This window comes from Halichoeres trimaculatus, unplaced genomic scaffold (genome assembly GCF_033239565.1).
Source record: "Halichoeres trimaculatus isolate MK-OKI-2021-1 unplaced genomic scaffold, fHalTri1.1 fHalTri1_scaffold_1, whole genome shotgun sequence".
NCBI lineage: Eukaryota > Metazoa > Chordata > Actinopteri > Labriformes > Labridae > Halichoeres > Halichoeres trimaculatus.
In genome coordinates, this window is record NW_027437179.1 from 39,709,065 (window position 1) to 39,729,893 (window position 20,829).

Consider the following 20,829-nt stretch of genomic DNA (forward strand, 5'->3'; position numbering starts at 1 on the left):
CACTTATGAATGTACAAAACATAAGAGAACAAAAAAACTGTCTGTATTATTTTAAGTTAATTAAAGTTATATTTCTAGAAACTGATGAACATCACACTGTGTAATGAAAGTGACCCTGAACAATTAATTAATTCTTTTATTTTTAACAATTCTGGCAGAAACCATATTCTATTTCAATATGAAGCTCATAACACAAAATATGTCTGTATTTAAACTGAAAAGAAATCAAACACTGATGATGTTGAATTCTGCTGAAAGTCTGTCTTTGGCAGATATCAAGGGTCCGTCCTGCTGATGAGTGGATTCAGTCTGGGGTAGAAAACATGGCACCAAGATGGAAAAAATATGCCATCTTCCAGTTCTTAACTCCCACACTCTTCAACTTTTCTGAGAGGACTTTAGTTTCCTGCGGGCGTCCTTGTGCTTCTTGCGGTACTCCTGTTGACAGGACAGAAATATCAGTATCGTTGCAAAAATCTGAACTAAACCTCATTATTTTGCTCATTATATTCATGCATACATGCCATTTTTTTGCTACAATATTGTGGGCTTCTGGTAGCACGAAATCGAAAAAAAAAAAAGCCTAATGAGGTCAAAATTGTAGCTAAATTATTTGTTTCCATCAAAGTGAGGAACTGTTTTTCAAAAATAAAACCCCTGATGTTGGCTCGAAGTGCATTGCAAGATGTGTGAGTGTACATTTTTAGAGTTTGCAAGTCATGTAAAGTAGTATAAAGTTGTTATGGGGTACTGTTCAATCTGGCCAAGAACTAAGAGTCACTATTTTTTTGAATGAAGAAACTGAACTGTAGCAACCATGAAACTGGGACCTGGATCAACGAACTATGGCACAGAAAACTGTCTCAGAAAAAAGTTCTTTCCATTTCACTTGATGACATAAAGTAACATATTAAAGCATTTTTCAACAGTAAAAGCATTTCCCAGGAACCAGGAACCGTTTGAGCAACTAAAGTTAAGACAGCAGGAACCAGTATCTAAATGCTGGATGTTTCTAATCGGTATTGTGTGAGCTTTGTCTCCTTCTTGCTGCCCTCTAATGGTCTGGCAGCATAGCGCAATTACTTATATATCTCATATATCCCCTGATTGGAGTCCTGGATATAAAAGTTCCTGGTACTTCTGGTTGAAAAGTACCTTTTGCAACAATAACTTGCAAACAAACAGCCTAAAAAGACTTTAAGTCTGGTTGAAAGCTTGAAAAAAATGATTTATTGTGATTAATATCTTTAGTACAGTTCCCGTGTACCTGTCTGAGCGCAGTCCTCGTCTCCTCCCACTGCTCCCTCTGCTCCTCCAGGTGAGCGGGACGACAGAACAACCTGGGCCCCTCTGATGGAGGAAGGAGACAGATGAACTAACTCTGAGGAAAATATTTCCTGTAATCTTTTTTAATGAAATATTGAACCTGCAGCCTCCAATGTGCAACAAAGTGACAGAAAAAAAATTCAGGTGATGAGGATGAGAGTGGAGCAAGGAGACAATAAAACATCCTTTTCTGCAGCTTTCATCTCACCTGTCAGTCTGCTGTCTTCAGGGAAGAAGAAGAATCGATCAAAGATTGAAGGAGTCTCCTCTCTGGGGATAGAATCACAGAAAAAAGCACGATCCAATGAGTTTTATTCGAACTGAAATGTGTTTCTGAACCAACTTTATCCTCTTTGAAGGCCTCAGTTCACTCTGAAACAGCAGCATGTGACTTAGAGGTGACACGTGTTGTCATTTCTACATCTACTTTCAGTTTTTGAATGAATCTGAAGCCATATTCTCTTTTTCTCACTCTGTGGTTTTAGCAGCGATGCTGGTCTTCTCCTCATCTTCTTCCTGCTCGTCTTCATCCTCCTCTGAGCTGCTGTCATGGAAACGTGGGTCTTGTTGCCAGGACACCTTTGGTCCCTGAATGCTCTCTACTTTGTACTCCTCTGAAAGAGAAAGAAAAAGAGAAATTCATAGCTTGTGAAAACCAATCTTCCCTCTGACGGTCTGAAAAAACAAAGATTGAACCTACCTGTTTGTTTACTTTCTGTCTCTGCGTCGCCCCCAAAGAAAGAGAACTTGAACCCAGACGACTCCTCTTTCTCTGCGCTTCCATCAGCTGAGAGGAGAGATGACAGCAGGGTCAACTGTTCATCCTTCTTTTCTTCCTCCTCTTCTTCTTCCTCTTGGTCCCAGTTCGGCTTCTCTTCTTTTTCAGGGACCTCAGGCTTTGACGCACCAAACACGGCCTTCAGGTCACCAGACACGTCAAAATAAATCTCCTTTGAAACCTCCGGAAGCTTCTGTGCCTCCTCTCTTTTCTTCCTCCTGGCTGCTTTGCTGTAAAAACATCAGATCACAAGGAAGTTTCACTAAAAAGTGGTTTAAATATCACTGCTATTGTTTTGTGGTGTGCCACATGGCTCATTCCTGGGTCCCCTAATATTTTCTATCTACTATGAATATACAACACTGAGTATGTAGTGCATAAGACGTGGAAGCGTCAAACATCACCAGATTATAAGAGAGCATTTAATGATTTAAAGCTCCTGTGAGAAGCTTTTGTAATTTAACTGATTAGCACATCCTGTGGCGCCTTTGATTTTTGCTAAATTGTGATGTTTTTGAATAGCTGGATCAGATTTTTGTTGTCAAAAACATGGTACCCCAAACACGAAGTCTTGAATCAAGTGTCACTGAAAGAAGAATCTGTATCTCCCCGATAATTATTAAATAATAAAAAGAAGGAGTAGTAGTAATTGATTGCAGAGTTCCTACCTTTCTTTAGTTTCCTCTGTTTTGGTCTCGAACGCAGCGTGTTCCTCTTTGCTGGGGTCGTAATGTAACGCTGAGACATCTCTGCAAACACACATACTCAAATTTCAGGATTTCAAACTCATTAAATATCATAGATTCCTCGTTACGTCTGAAGCAGACTGGTAAAGTTTGTTTGCTGCTGCTGACCTGAAGGTTTTGGCCTTGCCGGCTGTTTTGCTGCTGCTGGTTTGTTGGCTGCTGCCGAGAACGCTCTGCAGGATGGACAAGTTCTTCTTCCTCTCCTCCTCCAGAGCCTCGTCGTCTACTGTGACACTCCTCTTAATCTCTGAATCACAAATAGGTGATTAATTCAAAACCGGATCAAGCAAGAGATGCACTAAAAAAACCGCTAGCATGTTTTAGACCTTTTGGCAAATTTAAGTCTATTTTTAGAAAGAACAAGTGTGTCATTAATGAAAGGAGGGTTCCGGAATGCTGGGTTCCGGAATCTCTTAATGTTCCTTAAAGGAACAGAAGCTGAGTTGATGTGATGAGTAAGGTTCCAGAATGCTGAGTTCTAGAGTGCTTTGAAGTTTCTTAAAGAAACAGTAACTGAAATGAAGGTTTTCAAAGACAAAGACCTAAATTAGAGATTTTTTTTCAGCTTTCAATCCAGTAAAAAGGTTAAGGTTAAAAAAAAGAAAAACACAACACCCCTTCCTTTAAAGCTATTGCATTGGCTTGATTGATTGATTGTAAGTAAATGTTTATTTTGAAAAATGTAAAAGAAAAGAATTAGCAAAAAGTAAAAAAAAAAAAAAAAGAACTTTAGACATCCATCCATCCATTTTCTATACCGCTTATCCTGTTTAGGGTCGCGGGCTGCACGGTGGTGCAACGGTTAGCGCTGCAGCCTCACAGCAAGAAGGTCACCGGTTCAAATCCCCACCTCGACCGGTGGGTCTTTCTGTGTGGAGTTTGCATGTTCTCCCCGTGCATGCGTGGGTTCTCTCCGGCTTCCTCCCACAGTCCAAAAACATGCTTACTAGGTTAATTGGTCACACCAAATTGTCCCTAGGTGTGCGTGTGTGCGTGCATGGTTGTCTGTCTATGTGTCAGCCCTGCGATTGACTGGCGGCCAGTCCAGGGTGTACCCTGCCTCTCGCCCAATGATTGCTGGGATAGGCTCCAGCCACCCGCGAACTTTAGACAGTTGGAACATAAAACTTAAAACAATTTTTCCTACAAATCAAAAAATGAGTGATGTCCCTGATGTGAATCTTTAAGTCAGATTGATCCCATCCTGTTAATCTCACCTGACTCCTCCTCTTTGTCCTTCTCCTCCTCTAAGAAACGTGAGTCCATCCTGAAACGCTCATCTGCCCCAAAGCGAGATTGCAGCTCCATCAGCTGGACAACAACAACAACAACAACAAAAAACAACATGAGGGCAACTGACTCCTGTAAACAGTATGATTTTACAGGAACAGGTAAGGATATGAAAGGAGCAGCAACACATCGTTCTCTCACCTTCTGTCCTGCTTCACCTTCAAACTGAGGCCGGATGTCAAACCTGCTGCTGTCCTCTTCATCACCTTCCTCCTCATCCTCACTGCTGCTGAACAGATGAGGAGCAGATGACTTCAGATGTACCTGTAGACACACACACAGAGTTAAACAACAGCTGATTAAGGGTTTAATTTCCTGCCACATGAATAACAATGAATAAAGTTGACATTTAAATTAGCATACAGGTAGTTAATTAATTCTTCCTCTTATCAAAGCAGGTTTTTAATTTCTCACTCACCTTCTCTTTAACTGCATCCTTCTTATTGGCTGCCTCATCATCTGTGGCCTCATCCTCTGATTGGCTGTCCTGGAACAGTGTCTTCTTTGACGTTGTGTTCTCAGAGGTCACCTGCTCCTTTTTTCCACCATCATCATTGTCGTCATCATCATCATCATCATCATCATCATCTGAGCCAAAGACGATATGTTTCCCTGCTCCTCCTTTGGCAGGTCCATCCTGACGGTGAGTAATGATGTGTGTTAGAAACAACTTCAAAGACCACTGGTGATTCTTAAAAGGTACAAGTAAAATCATTTTTGTTCAAACGACCAATATCTGTTTCAGTTAAGGATAGTTAAATGACGGCAGTATAGAGAGCCATATTTCTTAAGTAATCACTTTGCCAGGAAAAGCTTTTTTGTAAAACTTTTCAATATGGGAAGTGGAACTTCAAAATTTAGCGACATAATGTTTGAATAACTGATTTCCTGTTTTTAAGATATGGAATTCCTGTTGGTAAACCCCACCCCAAAAAAGCTATAACAGCAAAAACAAGACCAGGGACGACTGATGGCTGCAGTATACACATTATGTCAGGACTTTATAGATTAGAATTAAAACATAACTGTACCAAAAAGGTTAAAAAAAATTGGATAGAATCAAAAGAACAGAAGAGAACCAAAAGAAATGGAATGGAGCTAGGCAGAATAGTAGAAAACAAAAAGATAGAGCAAAAAAGAAAACTTAAAGCAGTATGGAACCAAAAATTCTCAACAAAATGGAATAAAACCAGAATCTACACAAAATTGAATGGAACCAAAAATCTAAGCAGGATGGAATGGAACCAACAATCTATGCAGACTGGAATGGTACAAAAAAATCTAAGAAGAATGGAGTGGAACCAAAAATTTAAGCAGAACGGAATGGAAGCAAAATCTAAGCAGAATGGAATGGAACCAAAATTATATATAAAATGGAATAGAAACCAAAAATTTAAGTAGAACAGAATGAAAGCAAAATCTAAGTAGAATGGAAAGGAACCAGAAATCTACACCAAACTGAATGGAACCAAAAATCTAGGCAGAATGGAATGGAACAAAAAAATCTAGGCAGAATTGAACGGAACCAAAAATCTAGGCAGAATGGAATGGAACCAAAATCTAGGCAGAATGGAATGGAACCAAAATCTAGGCAGAATGGAATGGAACCAAAATCTAGGCAGAATGGAATGGAACCAGAAAAATATAGGCAGAATGGAATGGAACCAAAAATCGAAGCAGATTAGAATGGAACCAAAAATCTTGTCAGAATGGAATCGAAAGCCTCATTTTCACAAAGCAGGTCAGGTATAGGGGGATTGTAAGCTGGATGTGGTTAGCCGCGTCAGCAATCTAAGAGCGTGATGCCATAGCGGTGCAACACAGTAAACAAAGAGCAACAATGGCAGACATCTAGAAATTTGTTGAAAGGTCGGCTAGAGATTTAAACATGGCAGTGTTATGTGTTGTTCTTTGTTACTGCTGTCACACAGGACGTGATGATTGTTTTCACCAAACAAATGCAGTGTCTCTAACTCCACCTTCTAGGGTCAGATCAGTATGGCTGGCACCCCAGCAGAAAGGTACCAAAACGTGGGACAGTATAGGTAAGTAATTAGGGGACCTGTCCCACTTTTAGTCAAAAGTAAATGCCACAAAAAGGGTTTAAAACTTGCCTGAGAAGAATTTAAAAAGTATCTTAAAATCGGTTTCCTTTTTCTTCATTTATCTGTATTTCAACGGTGGTAAACAGCAACGAAAACTGTATCCACAGCATGAGAAAACTCACAGCGTTTTTTCTTTGACATGAAACTCGTGGTCAAACATCTCGTTTTAGAGGAGACGACCTGAGAAACGTTCTGTCTTTAAATAGAAACGCTCTGACTCAGCGATTGCTCTGAACTCAGCTGTGTGTGGCGTGAACTCACCAGGTTGGCCAGAGCTCCCTGAATCAGCTTCTTATGTTCTTCAGTCTCTTTCTGTCTCTGCTGGAGGGCAGCCAGCCTCCGAACGTTCGCCTCCCTCTGCCGCTCCTCCTCCTCCTTCGATCCCAACGGCACCCTCTGAGGAGGAGCGGGCTTCTCTTCTTCTTCTTTCTCGTCCTCCTCTTCGCTGGAGGACGAAGAGGAGGGCTCACTTTGATGAGCAGGAGCAGCTTTCACGGCAGAAACGATCTCTTGCTCATCCTCGTCTTCTTCGCTGGAAGAGCTGGAGGATGAAGGTGAGGCCTTTGCTGCTGCTTTTGTAAGAACAGTGGGACCAGATTTTGTTTCCTCCTCCTCCTCCTCCTCTTCTTCTTCATCATCACTGGAGGAAGAACTCGTCTCAGTTTTCTCAGAGTTTCCTTCAGCAGCCTTATTTGTAATCACCTCCTCCTCCTCTTCATCTTCTTCCTCACTGTCTTCTTCTTCCTCGCTGCTCTCTGAAGTCTCTTTCTCCGTTTCTTTGATGTTCACTTCAGGAGCTTCAGAGTCCAGCTTCAGTTTTTTGGCCTCTGTCTCCGTTTCTGACCCCTCCTTCATCGCTCTCGTCCCCTGAAAGGCCGGCAGCAGCGACGTTGACACGAGCGCTTTCCTCTTCTTCTTCTTTTTCCTCTTCTCCTGCTCCTCATCGCTGCTGTCATCGGCCATGATGGAGGCCAGGATTTCGTCAGGTGTCGTACCTTTCTTCGGAGCAGATTTGGGTGTAGTTCCTTGTTTTGAGGAGGAGCCGAGGATGCTGGGAGTTGTAGTCTCGGAGGTCTGTTCAGATTCTTCAGCTATCCTCTGAAGATCAGCGAGAGAGATCTCCAGATGGGTGACGTTGGAAAACATGGCTTCATAATCAGAATCAGAGTCATCTACAGATTCCAACTCTTCCTCATCTTCATCACTCTCATCCTCCTCTTCATCACTGTCTGATTCAGACTGGGAGGACTCGACAACAGGCACAGCTGACACCTTCGTACTCTGGCTCTGAGAACTCTTCCTCTCCTGTGTCGACTTTGTTTGTAGCTTCCTGGACTTCACAAGATCTTCATCATCTGATGAAGCCTCTTCTTCCTCGTTTGCGTTTTTCGTCTTCTCCTTCGTCTTTCTCTTCTTGCCTGTGTTGTTTCCTGAGAGGTGGTTTTCAGAAAGCGGAGTCTCCTTTGTAGATAAAGGTTTCTTGGAGGCGAGGAGTTCGTCTGTGTCTGCAGAGTCGTAGTCGTTCTCTTCATCATCTGGGAAAAGAAAGGAGTGTTTAAGAGTATTTTGATTGTAAGAAGTGTTTCTTTGTTTACTTTAAAAGCTCCTGTAATAAGGACAAAACTCCAAGACATAACCACAGATAGTTAAACAAGAATCTTGCTTCCTCAGGGAGAGAAGGTATCATGATTTGAAGGCTTTAGTCACCAAAATCAGAAAAAAAACACATCCTTTGTTTTTAGTTTTGTACCAACCCTTAATCTGAGACAGTTGTGGTTTTATTTGTCAACAGTTTTTACAAACCTGCGTCTGAAATTTTGACCAAAAAGCACAAAAAGATGATCCTCTAGAAGTATCCTCAGACAAAAACCCCGTTTCCACCAGGCGGTTCAGTTCAGTTCCACTTTGTATGGCATGCATTTTGTTTTGTTTTCTTTGACTAAAACCAGAAGAGGTCCCAAAATTAACGCCCCGTACCATTCCACTTTTTGATACCCTTCTGATGGGGTGCTTGACGTACTGATCCAACCCCAGAAGGTGGCACTAGAACATGGATTGGTCGAAAGAATCGTCACATCTCATGTGACAGCAGTTGTGGGTACTCTGTATTTTCAACAATAAATATCCCCCTTCATTCATTTTTAAAATTACTTTTGTCCACAATGTAAAAATCCTCTGACAAGTGCGGCTCAAAGCATGTAAAACTTACATTTGGCAGAGTTTTTCAGACGTGAAACCCGTGCCAGCCAATCAGGATGGACCTCCATCATTCAGAATGTGAAGTTTGAGAAGCAAAAACTCTGCTTCCCGGCGTCTACACGAAACCATGAAACTGGAGTTTTCCAAAATCTTAACTTTGGCCGGAGTTTTCAGAAAACGTGGTTTTAGTGACATAAAGCTGCACAAACAGGACCAGGTTTGACCAAGCCAACCCATATCAAAAGCTGCGTTTCCACCAAGCAGTCCGGTTCAGTACGGTTTGGTACAGTTAAGCCTGATCCCGTATGCGTTTCCCCAGCAAACTGTGCCCTCTTGTGGTAGGCGTGTAAGCTGGATGCCAAAAGCCGCAGCTGTTAAACAATAGCACGACGCTGTAGCAGCGTGACACAGTTTACCCCGCTAATAAATCCAACAAAGAAGAAAAACGCGACACAGTAATCAAAGAGCACAGATGAAGACATGCAGCATTTCGTCCTCTCTGTGATTGGCATGTAGCTCTTTGACACAAAGAACAATCAAGCTTTGTTTCAGAGAAGTCTGTGTACAACAGGAGAAATGCAGCCCTGTCAGGGTAAGTGACGATTCTTTTGACCAATCAACGGTCTGCTAAACAGTCTGTTAAAGCTCCACCTTCTGAGAGTGGATTGGTTCAGTCTGGCACCCATACGAAAGGGTCCCAAAAAGTGGGACGGCTCGTCTCAGTTTTTGGGGATCTGACCCCGGATAAGTCAAAGGAAACACCACAAAATTTGCGCCATACCAAGATGAACCAAACCGGTCTGCTTGGTGGAAAAGCGGCTAAAGAAGTCTCACCTCTTCGTAGCTGATGGGATCGTCCAGTTTTTGCCAAGTAGTCAAGTCCAACCACTTCCAGGTTGTCTTCATCCACCTCCTGCCCCAGTGCAACATGGGAGGAGCTTTGAGCTGCCACCATTCTGCGGATTTCCTCATCTGAATCAGCATCACTGTCAGGAAGATAAACCTCTTTCCTCTGAGCTGGTTTGTAGTTCGTTGGTTCATAACTGTTGGCGCATCGATGAGGCTCAGTGTGATTGTTGGGGTCAATAGCGGGCTTTAATCTGAGAGCAGAAGATCAGAGAAATGATGTGCACTGAATCAAATCCATGTAAAACTTAAGAACTGAGCCCTTGAGATGTAGAAGATTCAGAATTATTCACCCAGAACCAAAAGACCATGAAAGAAACCATAAAAAGCCTTAAAGAATCCCAAAGAAATAAAGTAAAATACCACATTGTTACCTGGTTCTGCCCACTGCATTGTGGGAGTTGACCGCATCAGTCCGACTCTTTTTGGGTCTTGAAGGCTCAAATGGAGGGAACTCTCCCCGCCTCTTCTTGCTGATGTCATCGTCCCCTCCCTGTATCTCCCAGGTGAGCTGAGTGACAGGTGTGCACGGGTCTTCGGCGGTCTTGTCCAGCCTGCGGATGTTGTGGCTGTACTTGGAGGGGTCGTACTTCTGGGTTCGGGCTTTGCTGCCTTTCTGGCACCGGAGCTGCAGGACGGGGAGGACTCGACCGAATTTACTGACGACCCAGTCCTGAAAAAAAAAAAACGCCCAGAAGACTGTCAACATCTCCATCATCATGGTTTTTCTTTCACACACTGACACTGATTTTCAAAGGACTGAATCACAGAAATCTGGACCTTGTGTCCCGGTATTTCAGTCCCTGGTACGGCAGCCTTCATGGTGAAGTTTTCAACACCAGCTTTACTCAAAGAGACCAACATCTTCTGTCTCTTGTCCTCAGCTTCACGAGGCTGCTGCCGCTGTTCCTCTGCCTCCTGTCTCTCCTCAGCCAGTCTGAGACACAAAACCCACAAAGTGGGATCAGTTTTTTTTATATCTCACAAAGAGCTGTTTTTTTTGTCAAGGAGAATGAGGCTGTATATTGTACCTGTGAAGGAAACTCTCCTTGGCTGTTTCAATCTGCAGAGTTCCTCCTTTCCATTTGGATTTGTTCAGCACTGTCATACCTATAGAGGAAACACACACACACACCACAGTGTTGAACAAAAAATCACAAGTAAACATATAAAGCAGTTGAATTGAAGCAGAAGCTTGATTCACTCACATTTCTTTAGATCAGCATCAGAAATCTCGATGTTAATGTAGCCAAAGGTTTTGTAAGGAACACCTGAAGGAGGAATGATAAGGATCAGAACATTTGCAGTATATGAAGGAAAACTCAAAACCAATAAAATTTGACATTTTACAGATGAATGACAGATTCCTTACCTTCATCGTCTCTCCTGGTCCGGACCTCCACGTCTCCCACATCTCCAAATTTTCCAAATCGATCCTTCAGATCCTTCTGGGTGACTGTGTGGCTCAACCCTCCTACATAGAGCCGCCGCATTGCTCCGTTTCCAAAACAACACAGTAACTACAGGGAGAGCAAACAACAGAATAAGCATCTGTTAGTTCCCCTTTTGTTTTTCCACTATTTCATTTTTATAATTATTCAGATTTTTGATGAATTAATCTTCCCTCCTCAGTGTTTTTGTTTTCCCTTTGCTCTTGATGCACAAAATCACCGGCTCAAAATTAATGCATCTTCACTTGAAAGCAAATTTCAGAAGTGTTTGGATTTATATTAATGTGACTTTCACATGAGATTCAGCAACAAGAAATCTGCTTCCTAATTACGTATAAAGTTCCTGTAAATAAGTGCAAAAGCATCCCAATGTCTGCAAAATCCCCAAACGACATTATCTCTCTTTGACAGTGTGACTAAAATGAGCAGTAACAGTAACCTCACAAGAATAGAGTTTATAGCAGGGATCAATTCATAGATTTGAAAGAAGTCAGTATGAGATGTACATGTTCACTGCCACACAGCCTGAAGATCCTCTATTTATCTTTTGATGAACAATTCAGCGGTAAACAAAGACCAAACACTTCATCCAGAGTAATTACTTTAAAAATGTACTGGTGGTACAATCGCGTTTGAATAACAGGAGCTATTAATCCCGATTGAAACAACCCAAAGAACCAACAAATGTTTACCTCACATGTATCCAGCCGGTGTTACCTTTAATTCCGTCCGGGGCTGTGACCGTCTCAACTCCTTTCCGGAAATTGTTTCCGTGAGACCAAACGGTTCCGCTGCGGGTCGGAAACATCTAAAAGCCATCTTATAAGATTTTTTTTCTCTTGTAATTCTTACCCGGCGTGTATGTATGACTGAATGTTATTTTTCTTCTTATTTTTGTCAAAAATGCACACGTAATCCTTTAATATCTTTTTACATTCATTTATTCCTCGGCACATGCAGATTTCTGGACTGCAAGGGGGGTCTTGAGATTCTTAGCTCTGATAAGGTTTGATCAACAAGGCTTTTCTTCTCAAAAACCAAAACTATTGCATGTATATTTTAACATAAATATAAAATTATTTGTGATTTTCACTTCTTTAGCAATGTAAATTATCTAACCGTTCTTGAAAGAACTAGTTCTCCCCCCGTGTAAAAGGTGTAAAATGGTACAGTCCGGAGCGCGCGAGGCTCCGAATTGTTTGGGTTTTCAGGTTGAAGAAACGAGAACCAGACAGCCCAGCGTGGTGACTATACAAGTGATTTTCTGGTAAAATAACCGAATAACACTCGTTTATTTTCATATATTTAATACTTCCGATCAAATTTAATCAGAGAAAGTCGAGCAAAAGTCGTTAGGCTATGTCTAAACACGTCTTTCTTCACGTATGCAATGTACGTCAATACTTCACCCAAAGTCGTCGTCGTCATCCTCTTTTAATGACAGTCTACCAAATTAATAAAACACACATTGAACGCTAAATAAATAGTCAAATTTACAGATTTTTTTTTATTTAGGCGTCCATTTATTAAGGAACTACAACAACAATGCGACAAACATTCATTTCTTACTTTGGGACATGACAGTCTCCAATAAAAAAACAGTGTGACATCCTTTACAGTTTTACTGCTCGCCACACAATTTGTTCTACAGGGTCTAATACAAACACAAAGAGCGTTCAATCCCAGATTAAAAGAATAAATTCAGAACATTTGTATCATGTATTTACCTTTTGATGTAACAGTAGTGATTTGTTTCATTGTTCTGTTTGTCTGACAGTAAAACCATTTGAACCAGCCGGCAGGATGGAGGAGATGAGCAGGGATTATACTAAGGAGTTGGAGATGCTGGAGGCTGAGGTCAAGAGTCTTAGGGCTGAAATGAACGCATTGCTGCACAAGCAGCAGGACGAGAACCAGGAAGAGTACCAGGAAGAACTAGCACTCCAGTACAGTGGGAAAGTACAGGATGCCATGTAAGTTGAATGCAAACAAAAAAAAAAACAAAGCAAATGAACCCAACACTAAAAGAGCTCAAACATCGAGAACGCAAGCACAAAAACTTGGGCAATATAAGAAGAAGATAACTTAATCTGTCTTACAGGTCATTTCTGTGTGGACAAACACAAGGAGAAGAGCTAAAGAAGTTGGCGTTGAGGATAAAGGAGGAGGTGGAGGAGATGAAGGAGGACCTGAAGCTGCAGACACAGATAAATCGCATCTGTCTGACAAGCTGCACCATAAAGACTCTGCTGAGGGGTAAGAGCACAGCACGTTCCCAAGCACTCATTTTCATTTCTTCTTTTAAATAGATAGATAAATATCTTTGGATAATTTGTGTATGATTTATCTATAAGAATTTTCACTGGTTGACATCCCAAAACAGCATTATTAAAGCAACTGTCCCTCCGTGTTCCAAGATCCCACCCCCCAGCTTGTATCGCCCTTCTTCACCTCCTAACAACACGCCCCCTTCGAAAGAGCAAGAAGCCGGGCGACGGAAATATAACAAACAAGACAGTCATCCTCCTTGTAACACACAGTGGTAGCTTCTTCAATTAGACCGGCGCGATAAAAACCATGAGTTAGCTGGTGAAGCAGGTCTGGCGTTGCCACTGCCAGCTGATCAGAGCAGAGCCGACTGTGGGCGGGGCTTTACCTTTCTCTGCGTGTCTTCACCAGCTCAGTTTACAATGCTAAAGATGTGTGGCTAACTTATGCTAAAATCTATTGACAGAGCCGACCCGTTCCGACCAGCAGCGTTCAGTCATTAGCCAGTACAGGCTCAGACTAACCAGAGTTATTCAGCTGACATCTCCCACTGTGGTAAACAAAGTCATTACCTGTTCAGAAGAAACTCAGCTGTCTCTGCGTCAGTCTACAGTCCCAAATCCCTCTGCAGCTTTTTCCACTGGTCGTACATTTCTCCAATATTCAGTCTCTGTAGCACCTGTATCGCTCATAATTCTTCCTTGCTTCAGCCTTTTCCTTGAAACTTTTTCTTTTTCTTCCCTTCCCTGTGGAGGGTAACAGTAACAGCTTCCTGGTTTCGGTCTTCTCTGGCTCCATGACGCTTTGGTAGCTGAGCAGCTAGCTGATGTGAGAGGGGTAGTGGGGAAGGACGAGGTGGAGCCATGGGCATGACGGTGTGAAGCGAGGGAGACAGGGGATTGCATGCCATGCATGGATTGGTCAACTAGTATGCAGCTTTGCAGCAGATATACTGAATGGATTTTTTTTCTTTTTGGTTATTATATGGTGTAGATTGGACCATAGGACCATAACAGCCCTATTAACCATGTTATTAAAATGTACAAAGCTTCCAAATCGTACACCATAGCTTTAAGCAATCATAGATTGGGAACGTTTGATGAGAGAAGAGATGCATTCAACATGAGATGCCTTATTTCAAACTTTTATAACTTTCTGAATCGTGTTATCTAACATAGAATGATTTGTGCTGTGTCTTCTAGGTGACAACAAGTTGGTTCAGAAGCTCTGTGTTTCGGGTCAGTGCTCTGAACTGGCCTTCCAGGTGGAGTTCCTGCTCTCTGAGGTGAAGGTGAGTAATTGCTTTTCCGTATGACGACCCACGCTCCCTCTGATGGGTTTTAGCTTTCAGCCTTTTTGACACACACATTTGCATAATTAGGGTCATGGTTGACTTGGCTGTAGCTTTTGAAGGGGTTTAAAGGCCTGCTCCACCTCTGGTCCCACTAGAGCCTGAATAAAGATATAACACTGACTTCATCTGTCTTAAAATACTGTTTGTTAAAGGGTTCAGCTGTGTAGAAGAGCCCTTCACATGAAAAAAAAAATATCAGAGACAAAAACCCACCTTAGTTGATTGTGTTATGGAGCGAGGGGATGCTGAAACTGTGTTCAGCCAGCAGAGGGCGACACAGGGCCATTCTGAGCGGTCTGTTAAGGAGGCAACAGGTTTAAAGCAGATCTTCAGCAACTTTCAAGCATAAAGAAAGAATATTAAACCCTTGATGCCTGTTGTCATGACTTTGCAACATATCTCATGAGGTCTTGATGCAAATGAAATGACCTTTGTATCCCACTAATGCCTAAACATACCAAGGATTGCATCAAGTGCACTAGTCACAATATGATGGTTAAAGGGTAAACTTCTAATATCTATCCACTGTAAAAATGATTTAACTAATTCAACTTTATTAAGTCATCTTGTTGCTTTGACTGAGAACACAAGATGTTGGTTGAACTTAAGTCAACAAGTTTTTACAGCTCGGTAATTTTTGTTGTGGTGGCATTTTGTAACCGTGAGTGAGGAGGGAACACAGTAGATATTAGACCCTGCAGTGCATTTAGATGTTGCACAGAGGATACAGGCTGTCTGTTTTGAATCTAATCCAATCCAATCCACTTTATTTATATAGCACATTTTAAAAACAATAAAGTTTACCAAAGTGCTGCAGAGTAAAAATCAAATAAGAAAATCGATCAAAAAAAACAAAATAAATTCAAATAAATGATAGAAACAATTAAGAGCCATAAAAACACAGGGGTTTAGTTAATAAAAGGACAGAGTTCACACTACTCTCATGCTGAGTTAAAAGCCAAAGTACTGGCAGCAGGTTTGCCAGTATTTCACTGTTATTTTACAGTCTTATTTTTTACAGTGCTGTATTTAAACAAAACAGAAACGTGATGAGTAAGGCGTGTTTAAATTCCCACCCCCACCCAAATACCTTCATTGTCAGGTTGACATGCATGTCTGATTAATGTGGACACAGATTTTCAAGCTGAAGCATATTTTGTAGTTGAGATGATGCCAACTTATAATTGTGTGTTATCGCAACAACTTAAGTACTTCTTCGTCATACTGACTTAAAAATATGTTAGAACAAAAAATGTGCAAAGTCCCTTTTTACATTTTATATATATATATATATATATATATATATATATATATATATATATATATATATATGAACAATAGAATAGAATAGAACTTTTTTGTCATTGTAACAGTTACAACAAATTTGAAGTCGCAGCAGCAATCCAGAAAACAAAAGTAAGAAAGTGTATAGAAAGTGCAAAAAGCTCCATAAGAAAATAGATGGTGACAGCTTGTCCATCATTGTCCAGTCAGCCAGCCTCCACCTCCACAGGGTCCAGGACTGAGCTTCGTCAGCAGTCTGTTCAGTCTCTGTCTCCTGGATCCTGTCTGCTCACAGCAGGTGAAGCTCCTCCAATGTGGCGTTGGTGTCTGATGTTAGCTCTGTTAGCCATGTCTGTGTGTAGCATGATGCTACTCTGCCCTCTGGTATTTCCCTCTGGTGCTGGGTTAGCACAGCTAGCTCGTCCATCTTATTGGAGATAGATCTTACGTTCCCAATAACGATGGATGGAAGGACAGGTCCATGTCGTCACTTCTGAGCTCACACCTGAGAACCAGCACGTCGTCCTCACCTCCTTCTCCTCACCTTGTTGGAAGACATCCGGCCTTACACCAGTTAGCATTGACATGCTACAGGCTGCTAACAGCTGAGTTCACATGTAAGCAATGCAGCCATGGTTACATGTAGGATCTCCAGACAAACACAGGAGAAAAAGTGGTAAAAAATTCGCTGAAGCCACAAAAAGTTTGGTGTCCATGACCAACAAATGAACCAAACAAAGTAATGATCCACTCCAAATACAAAGATTACAAAAAAGTGACGAAAAAATTACAAGACGGACAAAGAAGAGGGAGCTGCTGCAAAAGGCAGCCACAACCAACAGGGCGGCGCCTAGCAACCATATATATTGTGTGTGCCAGTGTGCTATACTTACATTTACAATCTCCACCCAATTTAGCATCTGTAAGAATGAAAAAACACACAAAACATTTTTGGATAACACTTTACTTTGGAGGTTCGCAAATTTCATCACACTTAGGTAATAATTAGACAACATTTTTTTGTTTATTTCTTTGAAATTACACCTGAAATTTCATGAAAATTTGGTGAAAAGTAGCACAGATTCTGTTTTGCAGTGCGTCTGTACTCACTGTCTCTATCACAGTCAGGTAAGACCAATTTCCAACACCACTCTTGGTGAATATCACATCTGAAGCCTTCAGTTGTATCATATAAAACATTATAGGCCTCTCAATTATGCATATCAACAAACTGGGTATTAAAGAACTTGGGGACATCAGATAACAAATAGCAAACTATCAACTGCTTGTTGGGAAACTGAATTATTTACTGAACATTTCAAAGGTAATTATCAGAGGAAACAATGAAGCTAACCTCTGTGTTCAGTAACTAAGCAGCTGTTTGTCACCTGCTTCTCTGGAAATAGCAGAAACGTTGGGATACTTCTAAAAACGTTTTGTGGTAGGTTGTGATTTAATTTCAAATTTAATTATTTGCTAATCGTCACCTTCTTACCTTGCATTTTGGAGTAAATTTTTTTTCAAAAACAGTAACCTACCAGTTGTTACAATAAATTAAGGAATTATTTTAAAGAAGTCAAGTGCTAATTTAAAAAATATTTATGTGCTAATTTCAAAGAAATAAGAAACACTTTGTCTTATTACTATCTAAGTGTGATGAAATTAGCGGACCTCTAAAGTAAAGGAATACCCATTTTTTATAGTTGTTTATTAATTTAGGCAGTAAGGGGTTTAAGAAAAATCTTTCACAAATCCAAAGTGGCATCAAAGCAGTGATTACTTGTGACCAGCCATATTAAAAAGTAAAAAAACAAAAACAATTTTCGTATAAACCCTTTGTGTTAAACATGTATAGATTCAAGCAGCTGTAATTAACCTCTTAAGGACGTTCATTTTAAGCCAACATGCAACTTTCTGATTCGAATCAGACAAAACAGAAAAACATGATCAAACGATCGGCCTCCCAGGATGATGAGCTTGGCAGAATATCTGTTGCTTGTATTTATTACTTGTCAGTTTTGAATTCTCTGGCGTGTTTTTGTCTGTTTTGAGGTTCAGCGCTCAGCTCTACCTCCAGGCCTTTCAGAGGGACCACATGAACCAAAAGAGCTCAACAAAAATAATGACTGACCCTTGACTGAAGCCTGAATGTATAAAGTCAGCAGTATTTGTGATTTTATGAGTGAGATTGAGTAAAACTGTGATCTGTAATCATGCTTCGTGTAGGTCCTCTGGCTTTAATTCTGAAGTAACCACGAGAGCAGCTGGTTTCATTGAACGCCCCTCGCCTGGTCTGTCTCATTAAAATTCTAGTATAAATACAGTTTTTAAAAACATTAATTATTTGTCTGTGTCATTTGAAAGCAGTCATTTTGTAAACATCACCCTTTAATTCAAGGTTGAATAATGTTTCCTTAATATTGCGACATGTTGAGAGCAGTTATTACAGCAGTGTTTGGTCAGAGATGTTCCCCATTTGAAACCGTTCACAGATGTGATTCAGAAATCTGTCTTCCTCTGGAGTGTGATGGATGTCTCCAAGAAAAGTTTGTAAAACAAGCTCATTTTCTTTCCCTCTAAAGAAATTCATATGGACTCATGTTGTGGCCTCATTTCTCTGGGTTAAGCACTGACCGCATGTCGCAACACACACACACACACACACACATATATCTTAATAAATATTTATATACTAGGGCTGAAATATATGAAAAAAAAATCCTAGAATATTTTTTTCCAGAGGTTGAGCATGTCAGATGTACTGAAGAACATTATAGTACTACTTTAGAGAAATAAAACAGGAACATCTACTTTACTTTATTAGTGGGCATGTTGCAGGTGATCTACTAAGACTGTGAGCAAACCACCATCTTAAAATGATGATTTAGCACATGCTACCCGCTGTCACCATAGTGAGTTTGGGAGAGCAGAGTGGCTGTAAATAAAAAATGAAATTTGAAGCCATGGAGAATCAGACGTAGTGGTCCTTCAACTGAACCAACGAAAGAGGAAGGAGGTTCATCTCCTGTGCTTTCTGGAGATTGCAGGAGATAAGCACTCATTACGCACGGGTGGAGACCAGCACAGCTGGTGAAAACACAGAGCCCCAGTTAAAAAATCAAAGTTCAAGAATGGCGTTGTTGGATAGATGATATGTCTCCATTTTTTTATTTCTGACAGTCCAACACCTCCACGCCACAACGACCTCAGCCGTGTGTGTTCAGGGTTCCCAAGGATCCTTAAAAAGTCTTTCAAAGCATTAAATTCATGAATCTAAAAACAAGGGCTTAGGTGGCCTTAAAATCAATCTTTAAAAGTCTTAAAATGTTTCAACACGTTAGTATGATTGTAAATATAACATCTATAACATGCAACACATCGACTACTGCAATTCCCTCCTAGCAGGCCTCCCTGTGTGGACATTTAAAACCTCTGTGGGTTACCCAGAATGCAACAGCACGTCTGGTCTTTAACCAGCCCAAAACAGCACGTCACCCAGCTGTTAATCTCTCTTCACTGGCTTCCAGTAGCTGCTCCAATCAAACCCAAAGCTCTTCTTCTGGCTTACAAAACAGAAACAAGAACAGCTCCTTCCTACCTGGGGTCCCTCATCCAGGTCTGCACTCCTTCTGGTCTTCTACACTCTGCTTGTGAAAGACGCCTGGTGCTCCCAGCCCAGCGCGGCTCCAAATCTCTAGCCAGACTCTTCTCCTCTGTTGTTACCAAATGGTGAATGAATTATCTAACTCTATACGATCCACAGAGTCTCTTTCTACTTTAAGAGATGTCTGAAGACTCATCTGTTCAGGGAACACTTAGACCTTCAGTCTGACCCTTCTCCTCTTTGTCCTCAGGGGTTGAATGGGTCAGTAGATCTAAGACTCAGCTCTCATGATTTTTTAGCACTACTACTGAATGTTGTTGAAGTTTGAAGTAAACTGTTGCAGCAATTTATTGTGGTTTGTTGGCTTGTTGATTATTGTACCGCATCGTTTCAAATTTGGAAAGGTAACCATCCCTAGTGACGGTTTCAGGTTTGAAAAATCACTCTGCGAGCGCTAAACGATTGTATTTGCATCTCCTCCCAGATATGATTGGCTAATCATACGTCTTCCAAAATGTGAATGAATGAATTCCATCAAAATTCTATCAACCATGTCTCATATTTGTATCGAGGAAAAGTTATTGTGCGATATATATCTTCATTGTTTTGTTTGAATATATTCATACAAATATGTTCGATTATTATTTGTCATTGCCCGTATGAAGTGACTTTGTCCTTAACTTTTGTGTGTATCAGTGGTCATTGACTGTGTGTTCATCCTGCAGGAGGATCAGAAGTCGACTCGAGCAATCACAGAACTCAACGTGGTGATGGACGTCAATGACCTGCAGGAATTCAGCAGCTTCCTGTCTGGGTAAGAACGCACTCTGCAGATTTATGTCCCACTGATCCACCTCCGGGTCACAGTTATCAGAATTAACCTCAGTGTTTATTTGTCAATTCTGTAGATAAATCAATCAAAGGAAAGTCTTTGAAGCTGATGTAGTGTCATGAGTCAGTGCTGTTAAAGGTCCCATATCCTGCTCCTTTTCTGCAGTTTAATATGGATCATTGATGTCTTCATGAAATGGTAGTAACATGTTTTGTCCAAAAAGCCAATAAATCAAGCACAGCAGCATTGTTTCCAGGCTCTCATAGCCCCTCTGTTCAGAACGCTCTGATTTAGTGGGCGTGGCCTTCATATGTAAATGAGCCACCGCTGATACTGCTCCTCTGGGCCACGAGCTCCGAGTGCACAATGTTTAGAAAACAGAGAAGCTCGTTTACCGTAACATTATAGGGTAAAACAACAGGCTAACCGCAGCTTAAGTTAGCATCCTGAAGCTAACACAGAGACAGGGGGGGCACTGAGGAAAAGCTCTTCCATCTGCTCCACAGCACACAGCATTTAAAATACTCACATTTCCAGGGTCCCAGGTTTGTTGGTAGATGGTTGGTAATGCGCCTGGATTCAGGACCAGTCTATTGGCTAGCCCTCTGTTGGACTGTCCAAAGTTGGAAAAGCAGTCGGCAGTGAAGTGACTAGCACACACATGCACAGTTTTACTGAGTGTAGCT

At 41.2% G+C, this 20,829-nt stretch overlaps 2 protein-coding genes across 6 annotated transcripts in view; one reads left to right on the forward strand and one right to left on the reverse strand.

Annotated features, from left to right (window-relative positions):
• Positions 1 to 121: 121 nt before the first annotated feature.
• Positions 122 to 11,654, reverse strand: nol8 (nucleolar protein 8). Of its 2 annotated transcripts, none has more exons than XM_074673716.1 (18): positions 11,519 to 11,654; positions 10,723 to 10,870; positions 10,559 to 10,621; positions 10,382 to 10,460; positions 10,131 to 10,287; positions 9,725 to 10,023; positions 9,279 to 9,544; positions 6,507 to 7,780; positions 4,559 to 4,777; positions 4,282 to 4,404; positions 4,068 to 4,161; positions 2,959 to 3,097; positions 2,773 to 2,853; positions 2,027 to 2,334; positions 1,799 to 1,940; positions 1,535 to 1,596; positions 1,268 to 1,350; positions 122 to 438 (listed from the first exon to the last, which is right to left on the reverse strand). In XM_074673716.1, exons 1-18 carry the CDS (start codon positions 11,618 to 11,620, stop codon positions 379 to 381), a joined length of 3,699 nt encoding a protein of 1,232 aa, XP_074529817.1. In that variant the 5' UTR covers positions 11,621 to 11,654; the 3' UTR covers positions 122 to 378. The 2 variants fall into 2 exon arrangements, with proteins under 2 accessions (XP_074529817.1, XP_074529826.1); XM_074673725.1 differs by having other exon boundaries at positions 11,494 to 11,565.
• Positions 4,159 to 20,829, forward strand: part of cenpp (centromere protein P) — a 132,957-nt gene continuing 116,286 nt past the window's right edge. The window contains exons 1-5 of one of the 4 annotated variants that reach the window (XM_074673792.1): positions 4,159 to 4,241; positions 12,579 to 12,774; positions 12,903 to 13,057; positions 14,272 to 14,360; positions 20,037 to 20,125. In XM_074673792.1, the coding sequence (XP_074529893.1) occupies positions 4,196 to 4,241; positions 12,579 to 12,774; positions 12,903 to 13,057; positions 14,272 to 14,360; positions 20,037 to 20,125 (575 nt within the window). In that variant the 5' untranslated portion in view covers positions 4,159 to 4,195. Of the gene's footprint in view, positions 4,242 to 11,612; positions 11,661 to 11,680; positions 11,808 to 11,997; positions 12,069 to 12,578; positions 12,775 to 12,902; positions 13,058 to 14,271; positions 14,361 to 20,036; positions 20,126 to 20,829 lie in introns of those variants that run through there. The other 3 variants (XM_074673818.1, XM_074673809.1, XM_074673801.1) reach the window with 3 other exon arrangements.

Bases quoted from the DNA above. Each gene is read 5' to 3' on its own strand.
- nol8 (XM_074673716.1), bottom strand. From the start codon at position 11,620: ATGGCTTTTAGATGTTTCCGACCCGCAGCGGAACCGTTTGGTCTCACG. The intron at 10,288-10,381 runs GTACAATATACA...TTTGTGTCTCAG, and splicing joins AAGGAGAGTTTCCTTCACAG to ACTGGCTGAGGAGAGACAGG. The intron at 7,781-9,278 runs GTGAGACTTCTT...TTCTTTTCCCAG, and splicing joins ATCCCATCAGCTACGAAGAG to ATGATGAAGAGAACGACTAC.